The sequence below is a fragment of the Etheostoma spectabile genome, chromosome 12, assembly GCF_008692095.1.
Source record: "Etheostoma spectabile isolate EspeVRDwgs_2016 chromosome 12, UIUC_Espe_1.0, whole genome shotgun sequence".
Classification (NCBI taxonomy): domain Eukaryota; kingdom Metazoa; phylum Chordata; class Actinopteri; order Perciformes; family Percidae; genus Etheostoma; species Etheostoma spectabile.
The window spans coordinates 30,789,856-30,817,760 of record NC_045744.1 but is presented as its reverse complement, the minus strand read 5'-3'; the positions used below and the strand labels follow the sequence as shown (position 1 = coordinate 30,817,760).

The following is a 27,905-nucleotide window of genomic DNA, read 5'->3' as shown; positions in this document are numbered from 1 at the left end:
ACATTCAAATGTAATTTTTTGCCAGCTCAGTGTATTGATGAGACAAAGATAAAAAAAATTTAAAGAGAAGAGACCTCTGTGTGCACTCCCACTGTCGTTTGTTTGCTTTCCTCATGCTACCGTTTTTCTTCTTGTGTAGTAATTTGCTTGGTAATTTTTGCCAAATAGACAATCAGCTGGATGCCTTGGGCAGAGTCCGATGGACAGCGATCAATGAAAGCTGACGCGTCCAACTTTCACATAAAATCTGATTCTCACACTTCCTCTTTACTCCTCTGCCATGACAAGTCCGTCAATCTCACAGCAGTCTGAGCACTGCCTATCACAACCAGCTAGCACTGCTTAGTGGCTTTCTGTATGGGCAGTTACACCCAGACAGACACACAAAAGAAAAGAAAAGAAGAAAGAAATCTAAAACAAGAAAATCCATTGGAATCCATTACCACTTGATGACACACAAATAAAGTCAAAGAGAAGGAAAGAATAAATCAATTTGCATTGTCTCTGAAATACCTCATAAACCGTTCTTCCATCCATAGTTTCCTGGGTACCCAATGATCAGTTGATGATTGAATCAGTTTTGACAGCATTGGATATTAATAAAGTGTACATTTTACTAAACCACAATGAATCAAATCCATACTCAATGTAACCGTCAAGCCACTATGCCTGCTTGGAAATGAACACCCCTGCTGAAGTGTTAAGCGTTGGGTATACTCTAGCTCGACAACGTGCGTGGGCCACAGATGGTGCTCTAGCTACGAGTGTGCCTGGAGACTGTATGCTAAACTTATTGTTGGTTGCAGTATTCTCTGAAACACCAGAGGGCAAACAGACAAAATCATCTGGAAAAAAGCAAGAAGTAGAAACCGTAGTAAACATCCATGTAACATGGACCATGTTAAGCGTAATTTATGGTTGCCGTGGTGCTCTAGACATCACCACATCTATCATTTCAAGCGTGAAGACTCCGCAAGCTGTCGTTGCCCAGGGTCATTCACCTCTGGATTTTTCTAACTACGCAAACATCTGTGTTATTCTCCATGCCCAGACAACAAACAGGGAGTCAAACAGCCTTAAATATATGATCAGAGAAAGACACAAATAAATAAATAAATAAATGAATGAATGAAACCTTTTGCTGGAGAGTGTGGAAAAACAGATTGTTTTGTCAAAGCTAAAAAGAACGGCTTCATGCAGAGCATTCTTAAGAGTTACAAGCAGTTTATTTGGAGGTAAACAACAGTAATGTTAATGATCAGAGTAGATGAATGTAATGTTTCGCGGTACGCCGAAGTTTATTGTGGACTGTTGCCAGAAAGCCTGCTTCCCTTAACTTCCGCTTTCTTCTTCTCAACAATTACTTATTTACAGATTATTTTGCATGTTTGCCCTCTGGTGTTTTGGAGAACATTGCAACTGACAATGTGTTGAGCATAACCATCTCTATGCATACTTGTAGCTTGCACAGCATCCACAACACCCCGTGCACGGTGTCGCACTTGAGTATACCCAACGTTTTATAGTCAGAACAAAAACTCTTTATTTTCATTACGTTCCACCTTCCACCCCCCTCTCTCTTAACCAAATCACATTACAGAGTTGTTTTATTACATCTTTGTGAGTCTGTCTCACAAAGATGTAGTCTGTGCCAAAAATGCACTGCCATCAGTCCATGACTCATTATACCACATTTTATTTGTGAAATGTGTGTAAATTCTGAATCTGCAACATTCTCTGTCAGGTAAATGTAGTAGTACGTCTTTATCTGATCTAGAAGTACACTGTAAGTCAGTAGTACGCTATACAGCTATGTAGCAATACCACAGGCCAAGCAATCAGCCCGTTCCAAACAGGCACATTTTGAATGGGCACTGTACTAGCTTTATACAAAAAGAAGACCAGAGAAAAGAAATAAATAGGAGGACAGTGAGATCAGAGCGGAGAAAATAAGTGTGATTGGTTCATTTAAGCCGAGCAGAGGTAGCCTGAGACGATAATAGCGAATCATTTGAAGCCATCAGAGCGATCAAAGAGAGCATTATGACTTTGTGATCAAAGATGTTTCATATTATGGTTTATGGCATCATCTGAGTTGTGATGAAAGCTGCTGGCTGAACAACTCTCCATTCCACTGGTGACTACAGGGTGCCAATAAGCCCAACCACAACTATGTGTGAATACACTATAACAATCATAATAATACAATTTATTTATTTAGCGCTTTCCAAAACAAAAGTTGTAAAGTGTTTTACATTAAAATAGGAAGTTCAAAATGAAACAAATACTGCTAAGTAATTATAAACAGCTGCATCATCGACAGAGATGGGCACTACTATATAAATGACACTATTGTGATATAGCGAAGTGATGACTTAAACATTATACTAATGGATTTGGATATTTCTAGAAATACAAGTATGGCTGCCTAAAGCTCAATGTTGGGCTCTTGAGTCCAATAACAGTCGGTCATGCTGCATTCACTGGTTACGTTCACTATACGTCACAGTTTGGGAATTTGCATTATGCCTGGTGAGGAAAGTGCTAACTGTGACATGAATTCATGGCTCGGAATCAAAGGGCTGGTGAGGGTTACTCGCCGGCCTTAGCAGAGGGTGAAAATGGACGTCTTTGGATGCCTTTTACTGCAGATGCTATATTTTCTAGCTTGATTGCTGGCACGTGTCATGTGGATCTGAGGTGATTTCACACATGTGTATCTACCCTGTCGGTGCACCGCCACAGTCTTCACATGCAACAGAAAACACAGACCTTACTGGAGAGAGTGTGTTTGCACGTGCAGATGAAAAGCAATAAACAGCTGCATTAGTTCCCAGAGTTATCCTTCCCGTCCAGATCCCAAGATCACATAGCAAGTTGCATTTTAAGCTCCTCTTTTCTCTGTTTTTCTCGGCCGTCCCAGAGTAGGCTATACCAGGCAGACACAGCTGACAACCTGCAGGTGGGGGCGCTAGAGACAGGCTCGGACATACACGCCGCGGGCCGCTGTGGACTTGAGTCGGTCCCGCAAGCGATTTCAGCAAAGTGGCTGCATGTGTCCGACAATCAACACCGGTACAAGCCTACAGCCGTCCGTGGACATGGAGTGCAGAAAGTGTGTCAGAGCCTCCCAGACGGGTGAACTGAGACTGAGATTTCCTGCGCTCTCTTTTGGAAGGCTGGCTGCCACAAATCTTAATAGCACTTTACTAGCTAATTAATTAGCCTGGTTATCAGTAAACAGAAGGTAGTGGCTTGCGTGTGTGCCAGTGTTTATGCGTTTGTGTGTCGGCCTGCCCCCACATTTGGCGACTGGCAAGTGTTAATTTCGGACCCTGCACAGTGCTGTGAAACAGTAGCCATTGTATTTACTTTGTAAATTAAAATAACTTGATGTTGGGGCTCCTATGAAGCTTTGTGCTGGGGAGAGACGTGTATGATGGACTTATGGTCATTTACACATTTGATTTGGTTTGTCTATTTTGATATTATGTTGAATGGTTTTGAATATTGTAGTCATTTTACTATTTTCTTGATTTGGTGGTGATGACAAGGGGGGGGGGGGGGGGGGGGGGTGTTCATGTTGTAAGTTGTATATCGTATATTTTGTTAAAAAACATGTTTTTTGTTAATCACAAAAACAAACCTGTTGGAAATAAAATTATATTTTCCAATCTTTGGTTTGCCTGTTGTAATAATATAATCTCAACCCTGTTAGGAACAATCAAGTTATAGACATATTTCAGTATAACCTGGACTATCAGGTTATGTATGCTGCAGGGATGTCACATGGATGTATGAATTGTTGATTATGAACACAAAAGAAAAACTAAATGGAAATAAATCTCCAAAAAAAGTGTATTGAAATCACAAATAGAAAAATAATGAACAAGACTTCAGTTTTTTTTTTTTTTAAATTGTTTTCCCAAGTCTTGGCAATCAGAACAAACAGAAATAAAGATTTCCCTTTCCAGAAAGTTCCATACACTTTAATCCAAAATGTTAGTTGTGCCATCTTAAAACACCTTCTACAATACTATCCAAGAGCGCAAATGACAATCTATGTATTATGTATTAAATTAAGGCTATTAATTCTTCTGCCTCATTTAAGCAGCATCTGCACCCTACTGTAAAAGACCAAAGAAGAAGATAGTCAGATAGACAGCCTTGTGATTGGTCGACACACTGAATTCAAGAAGTCTTGATGGCTTTTTCATATCATCAATAAATCGCTCATTAGTGTATTTATTGTTTTAGAATTATTGTGTATTGTGGAATTAACAACAGTTCCAGGCTGTATTACAAAGCTTTTGGAAAGCCTATGATCCCACAGAAGACAGGAAAGGCCCAGATGTCAGGAAGGACACTTCAGACATATTCAGATGATACGGATATTGTGGCGTGTGTGCGAAGTGAACGAGAGGAGGAGTATAGAATACGAGTCAGCCGTGCGCCATGGAGCGCAGGGTTTCTACTCTGCTCAGATCAACAACAGCTGTTCACTGTCAGCACAGCAGGAAGCCGCTGTCCCACTCTCTCTCTCACATTTACTACACACAGATTAACAATCATTCTCAAATGCTATGTTTTCTTCAAGACACAATGAATTTTCTTCAGCATTTCAACTCCTATGTCGTTTATATGGACCACCATTACATGTACGAAGTTAAGCTTGGGCGGTGCTAAGCACCGGGAAAAGCTGTGGTGCCGCTGCAAAATTGTGGGAAGGAACTTGTTTTGGTGGAATTTGGTAGATTGTCTAGCTAGCGGTCTGGATTTACCCTGCAGAGATCTGAGGAGCAGGTAACCATAGTCCTCAGAAATCCACCGGATTTCAGAATTACAGCACAAAGGAAAGCCAAGGCAATGGATAGACCACTTAAATGAGTGAAACTGAGCTGGTACATCCCAGTGTTGGGCAATTTACTTCCAAAATGTAATATATTATAGATTGCTAGTCACTGTTGAGAGTAATTACATTCAAATATTACTGTCTGAATTGTAATGCGTTACACTACTTTTGCATTACTTTCACCAAAATAACAGCAGACGTTGCCTCAGCTAGCGTGTGAATTTCACCACCAGATCAATAAAGTCTCATCTTTATCCACTTTAATACAGCATAGATTATTTATAATATTTTTTTTATAATTAATATAAATATGCAAAGTAAATACAGCTCTAAAAATAGACGTACAATGCAAGTAGGAAAATGAAAATACTCAATTAAAAGTATGGCATTGTTGTAAAATGTTTGTTTAAAGCACTTGAATAAGAAATTCATGTTGTTTAGTTTAAAACATTCTAAAAGGAAATCAATTATGTGGGAATAAAACTCACTATCTACATAGTTTATAGTAATTCATATATAGCTGCTATGTGAAAAGGTACACAACTTTATTTGTTTAACAGTAATTTAGTTTTACTGCGAACTGTACCAGGAAGTGCTTTTATTTTAAAATAGCCTACACGGAAGTTGTTTATGTACTCTTGCTAGCTTAGTGAGATGAACGTGAGACGCTAGATGCAAAACATGTCCGTCTGCTCACTTTCTTGTTTGTAAAACTGCAACATATTAAACAATAAATGGTTACAGTAAATGTTACTCTCCATGGCTGAAAAAAATGCAGTGATATTACGTGTAGCAAGCCTAAGTATTAATTCCTGACATGGTTCTATCTGTGAGCAGCTCGGACACACTGTCCGCGCTGACGTACCGTCACATGCTGGACACAGATGTTGTCCGTACCTTGTCTGGTCCTGGCTCTGACCACGGGGACAGAAACTGGACAGCTTGGTTCACCGCAGCGTAATAACACCTGAAAATAATGTCCATCTAGAAAATTTATCTATCTCTGCAGTCATCTCAACCATTGATACAGCAGCAAGAAATAACACTCACAGCTTTTTTTTCCTGTGAAGAAATGTTTTGCGGTGATGGTGAATTGGTTGGTGAAAACTAAACTGTTGCGTTAAAATGAGTTATAACTCTCGTTACTGAGATTGTAACAAGTATAATATTCCTAAAATTTAATTAGTAATGAGTTACATTACTGCGTTACAGCAAAAAAGAATACACTACTGTAATTGCGGTACTTTTGTGACGCGTTACTCCCAACACTGCATCTGAAACCCCCATGGCAACAGGAGCAGCGGCCTCAAGCCAAAGCAGGCAATTCAAAAAGTCAAAGATTAATTTGAGAATCTGCTTTCAGCCATTCAAGGAGAAAAAAAGGCCAGTGATGTCACATCATCTCAAGCAGGGCTCTCCACACAAGAGAAGTTAAATGGTGAGTTCCTAGAGGCCAAATACCTCAACTTGCAGAATTTGCAAGGAGGTATGTCGGCATTGCGGCTTGAAGCTGTGCTTCGAAAAGGGTCTTCGGTGTCTCAGGAATCATTGTCAGTCCAAGACGTTCCCGACTTACCCAAGACCATTTTGACATGTTAGTTTTCCTCAACAAACCTTGACCTAGCCAGGAAAAGGTGTGCAATGCTGTGAAAAAAAACAACCCATGTTTATCTTGTTAGCTGAATGGCTGCACTGCTATATCCACTTATATCCAGTTATGTTTTGCACAGCACCTTTTGAAAAGATGTCTGGATGCGCATTACGTTTTTCTATGCTGTTTTGCACATTTTTATATCTTTGTTTTTTTAAGTATTTTAATAAAAGAAGTTAATCTTTCAAGTTCAAGTACAAGGAATCTTAGAAAAAAAATCATTTTTTACCGTGGTATCAAAATCAGCATAGACACTCCTATTAAGAACTCCAAAATTACTTACTGAAGGACCCCAAAGCACTTAATGTGCAACCAGCCTACTACTGACTTACAGCGCACTTCTACTTCAGAGGAAAACATTGGCAGTCAATGGAACAGCTAATTTACATTGTACTACATTTACAGTACCTGACAAAGAACGTTGCAGATTAAGAATTAAATTAAATATTGAAATGTTGAGGAGCAGACATTTGCCTCCATCCGGCCTATCACTAATAATCTGTGTTAATCAACCACCAGAACTGGACTGAGTGGAGAGACTGACTTACAGAGATGGAGTCAGCTGGCTCTGGAATGTGAGTGTGTATGCGCGCGTGTTTTTGTGTGTAGAGAGAGACAGAGGGGGAAGAAGAAAAGATAGAAGGCAATGTAAATAAAAAGTGTTTTATTACATTTTAGTGTTGTACTGTTTGTCAATGATACATGTTGATATTGCCACTGTCAGCGTTTAAAGGCGGCAGTGCTGTCTCGTCTTTTCGTTATTATCATTAAACTTAACACTTCAGCAAATTTAATTTGCCAGTTAACGCTGCAAGTATGGATTTGATTCGCAGGGGTATTTTGTGAGCAACTTAATACAATATAGTGTCTGGCTATTGTTTGATATCTAGTGTCCGCAAAATGGCTTTTTATTGAGTTTCCTCTGAGTGAAATGCTCTGGGGGTATTTAAGCTGGGCTTTAATTGTTGAGGGTAGACATAAAAGAGCCAGCCCCCACCCACCCCCACACCTTGATTTAGTAAAAGTTATTTAAAATTTAAACAAATTTGGCATGTGATCCGTTTTTACCCTGCCCCTCAAAGGATCAGAATCGAAGAAGCACTGGAATCCTACAGGATCCTAATGAGGGTGCACAAACAAAACCACATCCCCCCCATCCTCATATCACTCCACTGGCTAATCAGACAATATTGTTTGTTTTTTTTCAACAAAATGCAACTTTAGACTAAGATATGATAAGATGGCTTATTGAGTCTTGTGCTTTGTGTATTGATATAAAAATGCACCACGTACAGGTCTGATGAAATGAAAATACAAAACAGTGAACTTACTTAGTTTGACATCCATTGAACATCCCAGTGTTGATGAAGTACGGGCACACAATGGTGGTCTTGACGCCATCTTTCCCAGTTGCCAGCAGCTCCAGACCCACGGACTCTGCAAAACCTACTGCTGCAAACTTACTGGCACAGTAGTCTGCAGGGAGAAGAGGAGAAACAAACATGTGAAAAGGATGATCAGGGATCCACAGAACGAGACACCAACCAATCTGTCATACTACACAACACTTATGTTAGCAGCTAGCTATCCTTGACTATTAAGGCAAGCGCAGGCAGGCAAGGCAGCTTTATTTGTTAGCACATTTCAGCAACAAGGCATTCAAGTGCTTTACACAAAATCAGTTAACAGATAAAACACAAGTAAAACAGTTAAAAATCACAAGCTTAAAAACCGGTAAAACACATGAATAGACAGTTAAAAACAAGAGAAACATAAAACAACAAGATAAAATTTACAGTGCAGCATAAAATTAAGAAGATTAGTCATTTAAAGAAAGGCAGCTCAAATAGAAGGTCTTCAGCCCTTGATTTAAAAGAACTGAGAGGCAGCGATCTACAGGTTTCTGGGTTTATTCCAGATATGAAGCATAGAACTGAAAGCTGCTTCACCCTGTTTAGTTCTGACTCTGGGACAGAAAGTAGACCTGTCCCAGATGACCTGAGAGGTCTGGGTGGTTCATAGTGTAGTAGCAGATCAGCAATATATTTTGGACCTAAACCGTTAAGTGATTTTAAACTAGCAAGAGTACTTTGAAATCAATTCTTTGAGACACAGGAAGCCGTGTAAAGACTTCAGAACTGGAGTGATGTGATCCAGTCTCTTGTCTAGTGTGAGGACTCGGCAGCGCGTTCTGAATCAGCTGCAGCTGTCTGATTGTATTTTTAGGGAGACCTGTAAAGACCCCGTTACAGTATGCAAGTCACTGAAGATAAAGGCATGGACGTTTTTCCAAATCCTGTTGACACATAAGTCCTTTAACCCTTGATATATCTTAAGGTGATAGTAGGCTGACTTTGTATTTGTCTAATGTGGCTGTTAAGTTCAGGTCTGAGTCCGACTACACAAGATTTTCTGGCTTTGTCTGTTGTTTTTAACATTGTTTTTTGAAGCTGAGCGCAGACTTTTAATCGTTCCTCTCTTGCTCCAAAAACAACCACCTCAGTTTTTCCTTCATTTAATTTCAGAAAGTTCTGGCACATCCAGCCGTTAATTTGTTCGATGCACTTAGTCGTTTTTGTATTGGACTATAGTCCCCTGGCAATAGGTTATGTAATTTGTGTGTCGTCCGCATAACTATGGTAACTTATTTGTTTTTCTCCATAATCTGAGCCAGTGGAAGCATGTAATGTTAACCAGAAGAGGCCCCAGAAGGAGCCTTGCGGAACTCCGCACGTCATATTTGTACGCTCAGATGCATATTACCTATAGACACAAAGTAATCCCTATTCTTTAGTAGGATTCAAACCAGTTTAGTACTAAGCCAGAAAGGCCAACGCAGTTTTCCAATCGGTCTAGTATTAGGTCGTGGTCGACCGTGTCAAATGCAGCACTGATCAAGTATACTAAGATTGAAATTTTGCCATTATCTGGTTAAGGTGGATGTCATTAAAGACTTTGACAAGAGCCGTTTCAGTGCTGTGTGTTGGTCGAAACACCGACTGAAAGGTATCAAACTGTTGCTTAGTGACAAGAAATGGTTGAGTTGTTGAAGACTACTTTTTCAATGATTTTACTTAAAAACGAAGGTTTGATATTGGCCTATAGTTGCTCATTAGTGACTTGTCTAGGTTGTTCTTTTTAAGAGTGGCTTGATTACTGCAGTTTTCAGGGCCTGTGGAAAGATTCCTGAAAGAAGAGAGGTGTTCACAATCTGTAGAAGATCAGAAGTCAAACAATTGGAAACATTTTTGAAAAGTCCCGTTGGTAGACACTCAAGGCAACAGTCGAGGTTTTCAGATGTTGAATATGTCCTCCAGGTTTGTATGGTTGATCGTGTGAAATTCTGTCATATTGGAACTATTTTTGCTTGACACTGTGACAACACATATCCTGACTTGATATGGAGGCACTGACTGTCTAATCTTTTGAATTTTGTCTTTGAAGAAGGGCAAAGTCATTGCAGGCCTTGGTAGATAAAGTTCAGATGCTACTGGTACGGGGGGTTTGTTAACCTACACAGTAGCCAACAAGCACGTGAATTATTATTGTTTCTAGAGATAATCACGAGAAAAGGACCTTCTTGCATTCCTCAGTTCCAATTATAAATGCGAAGTCTCTCTTTATAGGAGTTATAAGGACCAGGGATTTGTTTTTCGCCACCTTCGTTCAGCTTTCCTACACTCTCTTTTTTCTGTTCTCACCAGTAGGACATTTCTCCTGGAATCTTTTCTTACCAGAGACAACTTTGACCTTAGTGGGAGCAATGGCATCAATAACATTTGTAATTTTACCGTTGAAATATCTACAAGCTCATTGACTGAGACCCAGAAGGGCTGGTGTGGAGAGAAAGCTGTATAAATGTGTCACTGGTGTTTTCAGTGATATACCGTTTTCTGATTATCTTTGTTTGGACACTTTTGGGCACAGAGATAGTGCCGTTAAAGAAAACACAGGAATGATCTGAGAGAGCAACGTCAGTCACCACAACCTTGGAAATGTTCAGACCTTTGGAGACAATCAAGTCCAGAGTGTGCCCCTTATTGTGGGTGGGCTCCGTCACATGCTGAGTCAGTCCATAGTTCTCAAAAACACAACACAGCTCTTTTGTCCCCCTGTCCTGGGGGCTGTCAACATGAATGTTAAAATCACCCGCAATGATTACACAATCAAAGTTAATGCAGATAATAGACAGCATTCAGTGAAGTCATCAATGAAGGTTGCAGATATTGGTGGCCTGTAGATATTAGAAACATCACTTGAGGGAATCTTAATTGAAGAGCACCATATTCAAAAGAAACAAATTTCCATAACATATTGCGTACAGTGGAATGAGTCATTAACAAAATGGCGACTCCACCTCCTTCTTATTCACTCTATTCCCACTCATAAACTGAAGTTAGGGGAGCTGACTCGATGAGAACAGCAGCGCTGTTATTATGGCTCTAACCAGGTTTCAGTTAAAAACATAAAATCTTCATTGTGCTTAGTAATAAAATCATTGATTAAAAATGATTTTCCTGCCAAAGACCTGACGTTTAGTAAGGCTAGTGTTAGTGTGTTTTCATTTTTGGGACAGGCTGTAGCTGACGAGGAATGGATGCTAATTTGCTAAGTTTGCAGTTAAGTGCTTATTCACCATTCTTTTCCTATTCCCTATCACAACAGAAATTGAGGAAGAATTGAATCCACAGGGCCCGGCTTGTCTTGAAAAGAGTCATTAGTATCACTAGTCCTGCAGCCAAGGCCCGGCACATATCATGTGGCTTGCCAGATTTTGCACACAACGTCCTTATCAGTCTGGGGGGAAGGAGTTTTCTGACATCCTGGTAGTGGTGCTTGCGTTACTTTTGCCCGTTGAGCCATGGGGGTAGGAGGGGTGCATAATTGATGGGGAAATAAGGGAAAGGGTGTGTGGAGACATCAGTAGAGACAGCGATGATCCTCAGAAGGTTCGGGGTTGGGAAGGTTTGAGGGGTGCTGGACGGTGAAGAGGGGAGTGGAGGTTTCGTGTCTCTGCTCTCTGGTCTCCCATGGTCAAATCTTTGCACAGGCGGGGGCTGTGCGGATCACTGCCGCACTTTGTTGTGTCTTCCTTGTGTTGTGACCTTGGCAGAGGGAGCATGTTGTAGCCAGAAAGTAAGCAGATTAGAGGTGAACACTTTACTCCTGGCTTGTTAAGGGAAAGTCTATCTGCTTTAAAAAGATGTCTGCGCTCCCAGAAAGTGTAAATTGTCAATGAACTCCAGAGAGTGGACGGTACATTCATTGAAAGCCATTTGTTTAGTCCCACAGTCGGCTATCTCTCATCTCCTCTTCGGACTGACGGTATAGGACCACTGATAACACATTTGCGCTTAGGGTGACTGTGTCAAGCAGTTCCCTAAAGTCCAGTTTCAGCAATTCGACTGTTGCTTTACAACATCATTTGACCCTATATGCAGAATAATGTTCTCACAGTTGGGTGTCTGCCACGATATCTGGGATTTTTTGGGTCAGTCAGACACCATGTCTTTGGGAAAACATAGTATTTTGTTGTTTTTAACTTTTTTTTAATCTTTTCAGCAGAGTCACCCACAATCAGGTTTGAGGCCCATTTGTTAGCTTTTTACTTTTTGAATTGCTCTCAGTCCTTACCCTGCTGTGTGGTGTGAGAACGCAGTCCCGGTCATCAGATGACTGCCCACGCTGCAGCAGAGGACACATCTGTTATCCAGTTGCACACCAGGTTGTTGGGGGGCATTTTGTTGCTTATTTTCCCTTTTGCAGCTGTCCACGGCTGTGTCCTACTAGGTACAGGGGTTGAGAGGCGCTCTGCCCATGATATAGGCAGCCATCGGTCATATCACAAACCTCAGGGCGCTGTGCCGGCCCGTTAGTCTCCTCCCATTTCCCAGGAAAATGATTTACTCTTAGGCTTCGCACCAACGAGTTCCAGGGGACCGCCCCTGTTGATTTTTACCAGTTCCACCCTCCTGTTTCTTGTAGTCTTGGTGCTAATTAGCCGTGTGTTAGCATGCTTCTGTCCATTGTTATGGGTCCATGGTAGGGTGCATTTCCACAAGATCCGTTAACTCCACGTCACTTCTAGAGGTGCCCTTGGTTTCCAGAAGTGCAATCTTCTGAAGGTTTGTAGTAGTCTTCTACGGAGAAAGGAGGCATCTGCTGCTAATTAGCTTTAGCAACAATCACTGTAGGCAGGCTTGAGCTATTGGTAGCCACGCTCACGCGAAAAATTTTAAAATATGCAATAGCCTACTATGTCTACAAAAAATGTATAGTCCAGTGTTTTTTGAAGTGTCCAAGAGCCGCTGCTCATAGTTTCTCAGAGGAAAGCACGATTATCAGCAAAAATAGCACAGAAAGCGGAGCAAGCAGCAAGCGTCTGCACTGTAAGAAGCAGGAAGTAAGGAAGGGTTAAAGTTAGTTTTGGTGTTAACCGTAGCGCCAAAAAGGGGGTCCATTTATTTATTTTTATCTACAAATGGAACTTTGTGACTATTCCAGTAGCTACATTCATGGACACGAGAGAAAAAAAAAAAACGAGAAAAAAAAACACACCTACACCTTTTCAGTTGGGACCATAGGAATTTATTTTAAAACCCTCACTTACTCACTGAAATAAATCTTTTTTACTTTTCCAGAAAAAGCTTTATGGGACCAATCTGAGGGTCATAGTCAAGGACAATTGGTTGTTTATACAGTGGCGCTCATAAGTTTAGGAACCCATGCTAAAATGGACTAAAAACAGCACAAAAGATAGATAGATAGATAGATAGATAGATAGATAGATAGATAAGAATCATCTTTTGGAAATTGATTAATTATTCATAATAATTAATGAGTTCATTAAAAAAATTAGGAAAAATCCAACCTTTAAGGACACCAATTTTCTTTGTGAATGAATGCTAATGCTCTGTATATAAAATATTGCGGTCATTATTTTTCCATAATGAAATGAGTATGTATTTTTTAATTGTGAATAAATAAATATTCCTCCTTAACCCTTGTGTTGTCTTACCGTCAAATTGAAAATCATCACTTTTGTTGAGGCTTTTAATCAACGTTCAATTTTTTATGTTTTGGTCCCTTTTTCAACACTTTTTTCAATGTTTGTCACTTTGACGTTTTCAACACGTCATGTACACGTATGTAACACTAACTTATTAACTTTAGTTTTACATTTATTTTTTGGAATTTATGATCAATAAACCTCATTTATAGGAAATTATACCTAATGTTTGAGTTAGAAAAGCAGAAATTAGGAATTATTTAAAATAAAATAAAAGGAATGGATGTTGATAGATAATCAAAGACTGGAATATTTCAACTTTTACTTAATACTATTTCAAAACAACTTTGTTTTTCTAAATGTTATACAATTTGATAAGACACCCCAGAATTACTGAAAGTTGTACTGGTGTTGTGTGGATTCAATCATGTTATTTTGGGTAATTACAATTGGGTAGTTAAAAACATTAATATAGGAAAGACAGTCAATTGGACCCGAGGACAACATGAGGGTTGAAATACAGGGGGCATAATTATACACACTCTTATCTTAGATTCCCATGGAGGCAGGCAGATTTTTTATTTTTAAAGGCCATTTCAAGGATCCATGATACTATGCATCCTGATAAAGTTCCCTTGGCATTTGGAATAAAAAGGGACCTCACATCATCACAAACCGTTCACCATACCTAGAGATTGGCATGGTTTAATTTCAGTTAGCCTTGTAGCTGGTTTGATTTGTATTGAGAAATTATCTTATGGAAAGTAACCCCTGCCAATCTCTAGGCATGGTAGTATTTTAATTCCAAAAGGTCAAGAGAACTTTATTATTATTTATTATATGCATAATGTCCTGGATCCATTAAATAACTGGCCGTTAAAAATAAAAATGTGCCTGCCTCTATGGGAATTTAACATAGGGGTCTGTATACTTATGCCCCATGTATCGTAAGGAAGAACATTTATTTATTTATGATACATTATTCATTCACAAAGAAAATTGGTGTCCTTAAAGGTTGAATTTTCCTTTTAAATTAAGGCATTAAGATCAATTTCCAAAACACTTTTTTTTTATTCCTCTTTTTAGTCAACTTTAGCATGGGTTCCTAAACTAATATGCACCACTGTAAAACCAGAAGTAGCTGATATGTGACTGACCCAAGAACTTTGATGGGCAAAATCTCATACTTTTGCAGCTCCTTTTCTGAGGCTGTGGGTACTCAGAGAGCTGGGTCTCACGCACTTAGTGCTACAATACTGCCGGCTCCTCTGCACTTAAAACCTTTCTGACACTGAACTAATCTGTTGTCTTGGGAGATGAAATATTCAGAGCCAAAAATGGACAACTCCATGCGCGTGCAAAGACAATGCACTGCTGTGCATTAGACATTTAAAGTACAGTTCAGACATTGGGGGTCTCAGGTGCAGGGCTCAGTAGGGCTATACGATTATTTTGATCAATACTGAGATCACAATTAATGATCACGATTTGTTGATTTTAACCAAAATAAATATTGTCACATAGGCTATTTATAACTGCTTTCACATTCATAGTGTGCTACATTCCTCTTATGTTGAAGTTATATGTTGTACATACATACATACAGCTGCAACACATGTAAAAGAAAATTATCTGAAATAAATAACCTAGGATATATATAAATTTTTTTTTAAAAAAGTATCCCTGAGAAAGCTCCTTCACTTGTTTTCAACATTAACTGATTCAAAAAACTAGGGAAAGAGAGGGAGAGCGATGGATATATTATACGCTACAAACAGACGGCTGACTCATTATGAATGGGTCCAGCACGGCTCAAATGGCGGGTCAGCGGAGTTACACACGTGTGTATGAAATGTCTGTATCATCACTGCGCTGCATTTTTATGAACTATGATATTCTGGCCATTGGTCACATCTCTTGCAGGTCCAGCAGGCTCCATCTCACACGCTATTACTCTACGAACTGAAGTTAGTTCCATTCAATAACTTTGTCTGTGTTGTACTCTGTGGCGGACGCGATAGCAGAGTTACCAGCAGCAACACTGGTCCGAATACAGGTTGGCCTCTTATGCTCACCAATATACAGCTGTGTTAATAACAATTAAAACTGTGGACAAATATCAGAAGTGTGGACCATTGCTGCTGTGTCTCTCCATGTTGCTATGGAGCCATGTGTGAGTTAATGGGGGCGGGGCTGCATGGAGAGTGAGATGAGCGATCCAAAGACAGGCAGGGCTTTACAGAAGAAATGGGTCATGTAACGCAAAGAGAGGCAGCAGATTAGGTGGACATTAGGTGCACCGGTGCGTCCTAGAGGAAAAATGTTACTTGCACCCTAGAGCCCTGTGAGCTAACAGACACTGACTAGCAATGGTCACTGCTGTTGTCTAAAAAAACAGACGGGACAAAATGTTGCGTTTACTAGTAAACCTTGAGACCGAGGTATAACCGACTGCTATCCGTTTTCCTCACATTACTTGGTCCTTTGTGACTGTCAACATCTAGAAACTGAGCAGTGCAGGGAACAACTCTGTCACATGATCAGACAGTAGTTTACGGAGCGGTAGATTGGCTTTGCAAAAAAACCCTAGGGCTCAGAATTGATGGCTACGTGATATGCGTTTGCCTTGTACACTGTAACGTGTGTGTGTGTGTGTGTGTGTGTGTGTGTGTGTGTGTGTGTGTGTGTGTGTGTGTGTGTGTGTGTGTGTGTGTGTGTGTGTGTGTGTGTGTGTGTGTGTGTGTGTGTGTGTGTGTGTGTGTGTGTGTGTTTCTCTCCTCTCCTTTACCCAAGACCCTGTACTGGGCAGATAATTGGGTAAAGCGTCGTCTACTTCACCTATAATCAGCCAGGACCCTGCATGCTTTTGCCAAATAACTTGGGCATACAGACCCATAGAGATATACATTTCCCAAACACTCATTTTTCTGCAAACTCTACTGACCTCAACTTCAGCACGCAAACTAACTAACTTTAAACAGTGGAGGTTCAACTCTATTACTAGTAGAGGATTACTGTTAGCAATTCCTGCACTCCCAAATCACTTTATTTTTTTGAGCTGAATGACTCATAGGGTGTGGAAAGGCGTACACTCTGGGAGGCTTCAGAAGACTAAATGGTGACAAACCATATACTGTATATCTCGGTATTTTTTTTAACACGGTGGGATAAATGGTCAGTTGTAAGTCAAAGCCACGTATAAGATGCCACAAGCACATAAAATTAAAACAGACTGTCCAAAAAATGAAATGGAAAGACAAGGCTTCCTTTAATTTTTGACAATATACAGCTGCAACACATGTAAAGGAAAAAAATATCTAAAACACTCACTTGCTGTCAAATAAAAAAGCACACTGATTAAAAGGGAGGGATAGAAAGGGCAAGAGAGACAGAGGCTCATACTTTAAAGGTTTTTACGATAACTTCTATGATAGCCTACAAAAACTTTGACCATGAAGCCGTTACTGTACACTTATCTGGTTTATCAGTGAAGTGTTTAAACAACACTGCAGACTGGATTCTAGTGGCAGTCACAGTCATAGATTGATCGATCGATCCATCTATGCCTTGTGCATGAAATGTATGCATCGTCACTGCGCTGCTTTTTTATTAACTATGATACTCCGGCCATGGTTCACATCTCTCGCCCAGGTCCAGTAGGCAATGTCACACAGGCTATTCCTAATAGAACTGAAGTTAATTGCGTTAATTAATTACAGTTCTTTCAGCCACAACAGAAGGTTACAAGCAAAAATACTGGTACAAATACTGACAAATGACAGCAATGTGGACTGGCCGTGTCTTTCATGTTGCAGCCGTGTGTGAGCAAGTGGGGGCAGGGCTGCACCGAGTGTGAGAGGAGAGATCCAAACACAGACATGGCTTTACGAAGAAATGGGTCATAATATGAAACTATATCAATATAAACGGTAATGTCTAAAACCATATCTCATTTGAAAATATATATCGATATGGTAAAATATTGAGATACCGCTGAGCCCTAAAGCCAAGCACTTTTTTGAATCTGGGGATAAAGCGGCAAAGCTTCTAGCCCATCAGGCCAGAGCGGGGCAACCGCACCGTCAATTCCAGCCATTACATCTAGCTCAGGGGAGATTCATACTGACCATTTTAGAACCAAGGTCATATTTGCCAATTCTACACTGAGCTTCCGATTGCCCTCCCATTGTAGATGGCATGCTCAAATGGTATAACCTTTCAACAAATAGACGACAAAGCCACAAGGGACTCATAACTGTTGCTAAGGTTCAAGGAACCATCATTCAATACGCACGTCACCCTGCTGGCTTTACTGCAGAATATTTCAAAACTTTCCCCGCTCTCCTCTAAAGTCCTAAAAGATCCATACACACATCGCAGAGTCTCTGCGGCGTTGCCTAATATTCAATATGAAACCAAAATTGCGATACTCTGATCCACAAACCTGTGTTGCGGAGTAAGAAGGCAGAATCATGACACATCCTCAAATCGTAATTAATATTAGTCCTTTTGGTGCCTTATCCCCATTTTGTCTGTTAAATTTAGCTTACTGTAAAGACGGCTCAAAGCAAAGGGGGGAGGCTTCACCGGTAACGCTAACGGAGGTGTAACTTTGCGAATGGCCGCTGTTCTGAATCAGATGCCTGGGTCCGTTTCCCGACGGATCAGTAAACTGCTGTTAGCGTCATTACCATCAGAGTTAAGTGCTGACCGGGCTGGCTGCTAGCTGGCTGGGGACTGACTGTGGATGTGTCCTTGGGCGGGGGCTGTTGTCAGCTCTCATCCCGACTGAAGCATTCCCGAGTGAGGCAGACAGACAGTGCGGTGTTAGCTAGCTGGCTAAACTACCATTAGATTAGTAGTCTAGCTATATAGTTACCATTACTGATGAATTTGTGGGTTAGCCCAGAGCTGTGAACAGTGGTCAAAACAATTGTACTAAAAATAACCGCATGTTGAACGATGTCGTAATCTATGTTACTCACCAGGAAATAGCTAACGTTATAGACCAAGCATTAGCATTAGCTACATGTCAACCAGTGCCTTTAAAGTAGGCACCAAAGCACTTTTCCTCTTCCTACAGGTTTGAAGTGGAATAGTCCATTACCATTATTCTTATTTCGAACAAGTTAATAAACCACTGAAATGATTTTGGAGACATTATTTAAAAAAGGTACATAAGAATCTTTGGTGTTTGATGAATCAATATTGAAATCAATCAACATCAATAAATAAGGTAAAATAAGGTTGTATAGCTGTTAGGGCTGTATCAGGTTCGGATTACAATTTTTAACCCAGGATTCAACACAAACCTCGGACATGGCATTGTTTTGTCATTGATTACATCCCACTTTGCGACACAGTTATGCAACAAATACCTTATTTACTGATATTGGGTAAAAAAAATAAATTTAAAAAATCGGTAACATAGACGCAATGAGTGGCATATAAAATGATGTAACATGGCATTTTATTTTGTTTGAGTTTTTAACTTGTCCAGTAGGTCAATTAAATTTCTCTTCCACTTGCCTTACAAAAAAAAATCCACTTGTCCCGGACAAGCTGACAAGTCTTAAATGTTGAGCCCTGATGGCACATTGCATTTGTGGCACGCCACTCTCTGTTTACATTATTTTCTACCAAGCACACAGCAACATACACAAATCAACAGAAAACTCTGTAATGAAATGTTCTCTAACAATGTAATAACAGTGTATCGAAGCGGCTCTGTTGTAAAGGCTAACGTTCGGTTATCACAATGACATGTCTGAAAGCACAGCCAAAACCATATGTTTGACAGCTGTACGGCAGCTAACATTAACTTTAGCTTTCTCCATGAAGCTCCCAGCTAAGCTTCTATAACTTGCAACGCAGTTAGGAAACCAGAACAAACTAACAACTTATAACATACAAATTTTGGCTCGGTGGATGTTGATTTTAAAGTCATGTTACAACTATTTCCCACCCTTCTTCTGATTTCCAAACTATGTTTCAAACTAACAATATTCTGGAAAGGCACCAGGCAGGGTTGACTGCTGTCGCTACTCCAGTTTGCCATCATGATAGAACCCTGGCCATTTGGCTATGCTCTAAGGCTTCAAAAGGTATTGGATGGCCATCCACAACTTAAAGTCTCACTGTATGCGGATGACCTACTTCTGTACAAATTAAATCCAGCCAGAGCAGAGCTTATGGCCGGACCATTCCTCCCAATTTATTGTCAGTCATTTTTGGCACTCCCTCGACCCTAACCTCGCTGTAGCACTAAAGCGGACCCTGGCTTTAACAACCTTGTTAGCCCGGAAACAATCAAACGCTCAACTGGCGACTCACCTGCCCAATAACACATGACCGATTGATTAATGAGGTGCTTTACAAAGTAAATCTTTAAAAAGTTAAGATTCTCACTCTTAGGACCTACCATGGAGTTCCGAGATACATGGAATCCTGTCCTGGAACTTGTTACCTTATTCAACATATCGAGACTCAGAAGAGGCTTACATTTTTTCACTACTCTACTGCTCTATTGCAGCTGCAATTACATTACTTTTTTTTTGGTCCATTTTGGTCTATATAAGTGTGTGTGTGTGTGTGTGTGTGTGTGTGTCCATCCCCATTTGGTTCTGACCTGGTTTGGTCAGAGTAGGTAAGGGTTGTAAGGGTCACTGACACATTGTTGCCCAATTATGCCTTGTTTGTCACTGAGCGTTGCCACTGTGCCAACATTTTGTGAAATTAAATTAAAAGGGTTAGGGGGGAAAAGGAAAAGCAAAAACATACTTCAAAAGGTACAACAACACATACAAACATAATATTTATACTCATAACAAAAATACATCCGACAGCACTCAACACCCAAAACCTGTCTAATATATACATTTGCTCACAATCATTTATATCCTCATCAACAGAAAGAAAGTACCTGCAAATGTATTTTTTAGGTGACAAAAAAGGATAGATAGCTATAGAAGTTAATTGCCAAAGTCCATTTCAAATCTTCAAGATCATTAAAAAAAAAAAAAAATGTAATCAATAGTATTCTACATTAGGGGTGTCATGATTCTCCAAATCCTTGATTACATTTTCGATTCTAAGGTCACTTAGTACTTACTGCAATATAATATCTGACCTTTGTTTGCAATGTACCACACTACATTGTCAAATTTAAAACATTAACAACATAATGTAACAAGTAAGGAATAACGTAGAGCAAGGTGGTTGTTATAGCAAATAGAACCCCAACAAAAATCAATAATTTGACACAAAATATTGATTTAAAATGGGAGTTTATTCTATTTATTTGTATTATCTGCCATCTTGGCTATGTATTGTTTGTAATGTCCTGTCTTTCGTGTATTCTGGAATTTATGGTTAAACCAAAGAAGAATTTGTGGACAATAAAGTTTTTCGTATTCACATTCTCCTTTGCCGAGATAATCCATCCACCTCACATGTGTGGTATATCAAGATGCTGATTAGACAACATGAATTATTGCACAGGTGTGCCTTAGGCTGTCCACAATAAAAGGCCACTCTAAAACGTGCCGTTTTACTGAATGGTGGTGGTGGTGGTGGTGGTGGTGGTGGGGGGGGGGGGGGGGGGGGGGGGGGGGGGGGGGGGGGTTAGGGCCTGTTTATATATTAACTTATGCACAGCGGTACCACAAGGATCAATACTGGGCTTATTTATATATTAATGATCTGCCATCATTTTGCCCTGATACAAAAACACTAATGTATGCAGACACTATTGTAGTATATGTGCATGCCAAGACAAACTTCTGGCTGCTGACAAACTCACCACAGCTATAGATCAAATCACCAGTTGGCTAAATCATTCCTGACTTCAACTAAATGTTATAAAAACTTTAGGAATGTTTTTTTACAAAGAGACAATGTAACAATGTGTCAAATATAACCATTTAAAAAGGTCAAAACATTAGTATTGTGCCACAATTTAAGTATTTCTCGATGCTATGGTTTTGGCACATCTAACATTGTTTGACAATCTGGGACCAAACTACTGACTCCATTTGCAACTCTTTACCAAAAATAAATAAATAAAAAAACTCAAAAGTTTTAGACCAGAAGCCTTGACAGTTCCCATCATTGTTATATCCTAAATAACTAAACTGCTGAGCTGGGAAGATGTAATCAAATACAAAAACATCCGTTTGGTCTACAGGCTTTTGCATAACACTGCTTCCCTAATTTAACTCATTCATTTTCCAACAGCAATCAGATGACCAGGTCACAAGAAGGTGACCTAATCTCATTCAAGAAAAGCACATTTGGTCAATTTTTATTTTTTGTTCAGCAATACAAAACTGGAATTTACTGCCCACCACTTTCAAATGCATACATACATATTTCACCTTTACAACACACCTTAAAATATGGCTGTCCGACAACTATAACTGCACACATTAATCTGTCAGATGTGATGTGTGTTTTATGGTTGCTGTCGCGCCATCTCTGCTGCCTTCATGTTATGTCTTGTATGTGCTTTAAATTTTTGCCTTTGTGACTACTGTTCTTTTCACTGCATTAACTGTTGGATCACTTTGCCATCAACTGTGCTTGTTCCAATTGTGTGCCACATTTTTGAATGTCTTACCCTTTTCCTTAGGCCTGCTGTAATTATAAATGTAGTGTAAATTATTTAATTTAAATATTTAACAATTACATTATAGGATGCCTATTGTCAATTGGCCAGGACATACAAATAGAAATACGCCATATAGAGTAAAGCTGCTCCTTTTACTGAACAGGTAATTAAACCCATTTATAATCAACATTATAAAATAATAAACTAATAAACTAAACGCTTTACCTTTTCTCAAAGAACTCAATTCTTTACTCGAGTCCCTCAGATAGCTGAGAAAAACATTAAAACTATGAATTTATGTATTTACATACTATATACACACACACCTTTGTATTTTTATGTGATGTATCTTTTTATTGTTTGTGTTATTGCATTTTGTGTGGCGAGTAAAATGTTCTAAATAAATTTTAAAAAAGTGTACATAATCTACCATGCCCACTCAGGCAGTGTTAGCTTTTTCCCTTTACGCGGTACAAAGGGAAAAAGCTAACACTGCCTGAGTGGGCATGAGAAAGCGGTTTTCTATGAAGAAGGCAACAAGCCAATCAGAGGCAGAGTAAGACATGTCTTCTTGGCACAAGGCAGATGCCGGGGAAAAACACAAATTAAAAAAAAAAAATTCAATCAAACTACGGTAAATAACAGGCTGTGATTCTGTCAATGGCTGTGAACAATTGGTTAAGTGCCTTAGATTGCAGATCCCTGTTCTATGGTATCCTACAGTGTTATGTAAAATATCTGGAGAATTGATTCAGCATTCTCCTTAAACTCAGCATGATCAAAATGCTATCTTTAAATGCAGTTTTGAACACTAACAGCAGGGCGTGATAGTGTGTTTTGTTAATTGGTTGTTTGTGTTTGCATCTTTGTGAATATTTCATTGAGGCAGCAGCAGAAAACACTTCTGATTTAAAGACCATCATGAGGAGTTTTCTACCCAGAGCACAATGGGCTACAACTAGAGATGGTCCAATACCATTTTTTGCTTCCCTATACCGATTACGATAAGGAGTACTGATCCGATACCAGTGGGTCATATATTTTATTATGTTTTAACAGGTGTATACTACTATCCATGTATGAATGAGATGATTTTGATCTCTGTTGTCGGTCTGGCGCAGATTACCTTTTCAAAACAAACAATAAATGCCACAGAACTTTCTTTTACTATCCAGTTTGACAGTCAGTTATAACAGAAAAAGAACAAATAAACTACTTTAACGTAGATTTTATTTACGGCTTTATGACGTGGTATTGGATCGGTGCATAAACTCCGGTACTTCCCGATACCAGCGTTTTAGGCAGTAGCCAGTATCGTATCGGAACATCTCTAGCTACAACAAATATTGGCTGGGAAATACATCGGGTTTACCCGTTATTTAAAATGATGTTGTAATCGGCCTTGACAGAAAGAATGGAGCTAAGCACATCCCTAACTCCAGCTGTGTGTCCATCAACAGCACACTGACCAGTTGACAGGATTTAGAAGCACAAGCCACAGTGCTAACCCCTGTACCACCGTGCCACCAAGAATGTGGACATAGCAAGCTCAATCCAATGGTCACAACATGGTAACAAGCATGAAAGCAGCTAGGACATGTGTTTTAACTTGACTTACAAATAAAAATAAATAGAACTCTCTTTTGAATGGCATGAAAGACGTTAAGTTTACTGGTCCTTGCAATTGACACCAGCTATAGCTTCTGTGTCCACTGAGACTAACTTACTACCGATTGGTTAGAACAAAACTCAACTAAATGACATTGACCAAAACAGAAATTGGCTAAAATGAACAAGATGTCACACTGAATAAAGAAGGTGGCAGTCCGACCATTAGACTATGAACAATCTTTGAATTTGAAAGATGCTGTGACGTGCATTTGATGAGGAAGAGAAAACACACACCTGCCAATCCATTGACTCCTATGAGTCCAGCAGAACTAGCAATGCTGACAAGATGGCCGTGATTGTTGGCAATCATGGCAGGAAGGAAGGCCTTGTATGTCTGAACAGAAAGAGACAGAAAACACACAAACAATCAAACTAAATATAGAAACCTAAACAGGGATTTCATTGACAACCACTTTCAAAGTATGTCATTTAAATACACTGCAAGTTGATTCATCATCTTGATTATGACCAAAAGAAATAAAAAAGGTCAAATCAACTTTGAATAAAAAACTCTAGAGCTTTCAACTGCATCTCACTGTCTTAAGAGGAGATGAAGTTTGGTAGTTGTCCTCATTTTTACCTTAGTAGAAATGCCCTAATTGCAATTTTCTTGGCCAAATTATGATTTAAAAAAAAATATATATTTTGTATTTAATTTAAACGTAGCACAATGAAGTAACATTAAGCTGGATTGATCTATATTGAAATTTCAATAAATAAGGTCTCTGCTGTATAACTGTGCTGCTAAGTGGCTTGAGCTAATAAAAAATGCTTTTTTGAAGAAAAAAAAAGTAAATTACTGTGATGAGTATAATTAGCAACATTGTATGATTTACAATTCCTCTAACGAATCATCTGGTCTTTCCCGTGTTTTAACGGACGTGAGAGCAACTAGAGGGTCAAAGGTTATAAGACGCCATTGATAGACGAGCAAACAACACACTTGTCATTGTGTCATTGATTAAGATTACAGATTTCTCCGGGATTGAAAGCTGTTGGAAACATTTGGGATAAAGGATACAATCTACAAATATATAATCATAGGTTTAGTTGTTTTTAGACATTTCAATGCAAGAATATAAGTAGCAATATTAGCATTTTTATGAAAAATTCTATTGTATGTTTATAATAAAAACATTGTCCATTTAAAATGTTGACCTTTCTCCAAAACTGTAGAAGGTTACAGGACGTTCTGTCACTCAAGCAAATCACAAAATAAAAAAATAAGGGACCCAGGTTACTGGTCATGTTTTACTTTGCCAGAAGAAATTAGGCCCATTACACACACATTATTTTTTTATATACATATATAAAGTTATTTATGAATGAGTGTCCTTTTAGAATAATATAATATGTATATATTATATTAACTATCAATTCCTGGGGCCAATGGTCTGCCCAACAACTACTGAGTGAAGAGAGGGAGATACTGCCATTACTCTGAGTAGTATGCATGGGAACGACTTACAAAAGTGTGTGTATATCTATCTATCTATCTATCTATCTATCGGTTGCTCCTCCACTACTTGTTGACCTGCAGCTCTAAAGAACTTCGATACAGAGGAGGTGTGTGTGTGGCTGTACTGTGTGCCGCAGCTGCCACTGTGTCAGAAAAATGAGACTGATAGGCCAATCAGCTAGCAACCGGCCCATTTGGACGGGTGGCTGATCACGAATTGATCGATCAATTGATGGAATGGTGCATCTCTACACCTGAGGATAGAACTTTATCTTTGAAGAGATAATGAAGAGATGCTTAATGGGGAGACAACTGGAGAAAATGAAATGACATGGATCCAAAGCTTAGCTGTGTGGTGTGCCGTGTGTGACTGACCCAGAAGTGAGCCATGGTGTTGACCTCCACCGTCTTCTCAATCAGGGAATCAGGAGAATCCATAAACTTCTTTCCTGTCACGATCCCAGCATTGTTGACCAGAATGCTGACGTCACCCACCTCTCGCTTTACCTGCATGGAGTAAAGGAATATATCTGTCATGTATCATGCAAACCTATTTACTCAAATATACACATTGTTTATCAAGCACCACCATTCCAGGAATTAGCTTGTTTTGTAACAACGAATAAATTCTTTTCTAGATCAAGCTGACCAATTATCTGTTCATCCTAGTTTGGCCCAATCAATAACAGGTCTACTGCTTTATCACCAAGTGCAAGCACCTCTAAAAGTTGAAAGGCAGTAGAATGTGCCTCCATGGCGTCAAACGCTAAAATCCCTTCTGCTCTTCACCAACACAGTAAGAGGTTAATGACGTCTAACCTTTCAGCAGGATCAACATCTGTGGCATCTCCAGGCAGTTGGATCAGAGCATCAGGAAACCTAGGCAGGCTGACATCACAGTGATCTGACTCACAGCTAAACCACATGTTTTAGTCTGGCTGTGTGAGCTAACCAGGGGCATTTCTAGGTCTTTCTAGGAAGAGGTTGGGGGCTTAGCCCGCCCCCATTTAAATGAAGTGAATGCAGTGCAAAACAGCGATTGCCCAGCTTGTTGTGCATGCTATTTGAGCTGATCAGTTTGTCAGTGGACCTTTTTCTGCATCAATTTATGCTGAAAATATCTTTAAGTAAAAGTGTAAAAGATTACAATCCAAATATAAAAAACATAATGCAATATATTGCAATAATCACAACATGGTTGAAGGCTGTTTCGTCTGTAGTTTGGAAAATAACTAATATTGGCCAATAATGTTGGTCCGCAGATCGGTCTGCCTCTAAATGAAACATTAAGTTGTTAAAATTTTCTAATTTAGAGGCCTGCTGGCTGACTAGTTCGCTTGCTAGGAGGCTCAGTTCAGCATCATCTATATTGGAGTAAAGAATCGCTTCCTCCCATGTTTATGTAAATAAAAACAGCCTTGCCAGCCTGCTTACAACTACACATTGTACCTATAAAAGTACATTTGTGTACGTATTATTTCTGTACCATTGAATATTTATTCTTAAAGTGGGTTATTTTGTGTCTCTGGTGCTTGCACACGCATACAAACCTGGGGGGGAAAAAATGCCATTTTGAGTGAGTTACAGGTTTCTGAATGTCCTCTGCCTTCAGTCTCAAGATGAGGTGTTCAAATCTCCATAGCTTTCTACTTAACTAGCTGAGACAAGGTGGCTAACCATAGCATGCTAGCTTGTACTAAATGGCAAAACACTGCTACAAAACAAACTAGCTCACCAAGCTCATCTCCAAAAGAACTTCTTCCATGTCCCTATTCTGCAGGTATTCTACAAGTGTTCCCTCGTTTACAAGAAGTCTCCCGGCTAATCCTGCCTTGTACTGACCAAAATTGGAGAAAGAGCAGCAGCAATGTGCAGTACAACAAAAATATGGTGTTATGTGAAAATGAAACCATGTAAACCTATTCTGGTACAACCTCAAAATACAATTATGAACCTGAAAATGAGCTTGATTTGGGTGCTTTAGGAAATTTTATGTCTATTGTCGGCCACCCATCTCCGACATGAAATTAATGCCCATGGACCTACGATATTTTTCATCACTGTTGCCGACCTGCAGTGTAGCGACAAGTGCCCCCCCGCACTCACACACTTCCAGTTACCACCACAAATAGATGAAAACAAAGTGGGAAAAATGTAGCCTGGTCTAAATTTAGTATTGCTCTTAACACCCATGGCATACCAAGAGGCATATTTACTATAGGTGGCAGACCAGATGTCTGCTGGACACTGACAAGGTCTTTTACACTGATGTTTGCAGAGATCAATTATTGATTATTGAAGTCATTCATTGCTTATTTATTTGAGTTTCAGCTGGTGAATCCGTACTGTGGTCTCAGTATTTTTTTTCTAGTCATAGGCAGATTAATGCCAAATTGGCCGATGCCTCCGTTCACAATGCCGATTAACAGAAACTGTCTGCAGCCAGTCTTAAGTAAGAGCCCAGAGTAAGGCTGTTGTAGAAGGAAGTTATGGCCAATGTCAATGTTGAATTGACCTTTGGTCAATGTCTCCAGTCTCAGGACAGACTTCAGCCTTCAACCAGCTGAACTAGCTCAAAGGCCTGAAAAAAAAATATTGTGCCGTCATCGTCAGGCCTTACTTCTCCTGAGAAGTAAAACATTTATCAGTTTTGTC

The 27,905-nt window shown here is 39.6% G+C and overlaps 1 protein-coding gene and 1 long non-coding RNA gene across 5 annotated transcripts in view; one reads left to right on the top strand and one right to left on the bottom strand.

Annotated features, from left to right (window-relative positions):
- LOC116699139 (epidermal retinol dehydrogenase 2) overlaps positions 1–27,905 on the bottom strand; it is a 97,159-nt gene that overhangs the window by 56,746 nt on the left and 12,508 nt on the right. For all 4 annotated transcript variants that reach the window (XR_004334377.1, XM_032531554.1, XM_032531552.1 and 1 more), the window contains exons 3-5: positions 25,626–25,757; positions 24,026–24,125; positions 7,835–7,979 (exon numbers count right to left, since the gene is read on the bottom strand). Coding sequence is in view for 3 of the 4 variants with exons in the window: in XM_032531554.1 (XP_032387445.1) it covers positions 7,835–7,979; positions 24,026–24,125; positions 25,626–25,757 (377 nt within the window). In the remaining variant the exon portion in view is untranslated. The remainder of the gene's footprint in view (positions 1–7,834; positions 7,980–24,025; positions 24,126–25,625; positions 25,758–27,905) is intronic.
- On the top strand, positions 14,337–26,772 carry LOC116699140 (uncharacterized). Its single transcript, XR_004334378.1, has 3 exons — positions 14,337–14,433; positions 23,563–23,568; positions 26,759–26,772. It is a non-coding gene; the product is annotated as an uncharacterized LOC116699140 (long non-coding RNA).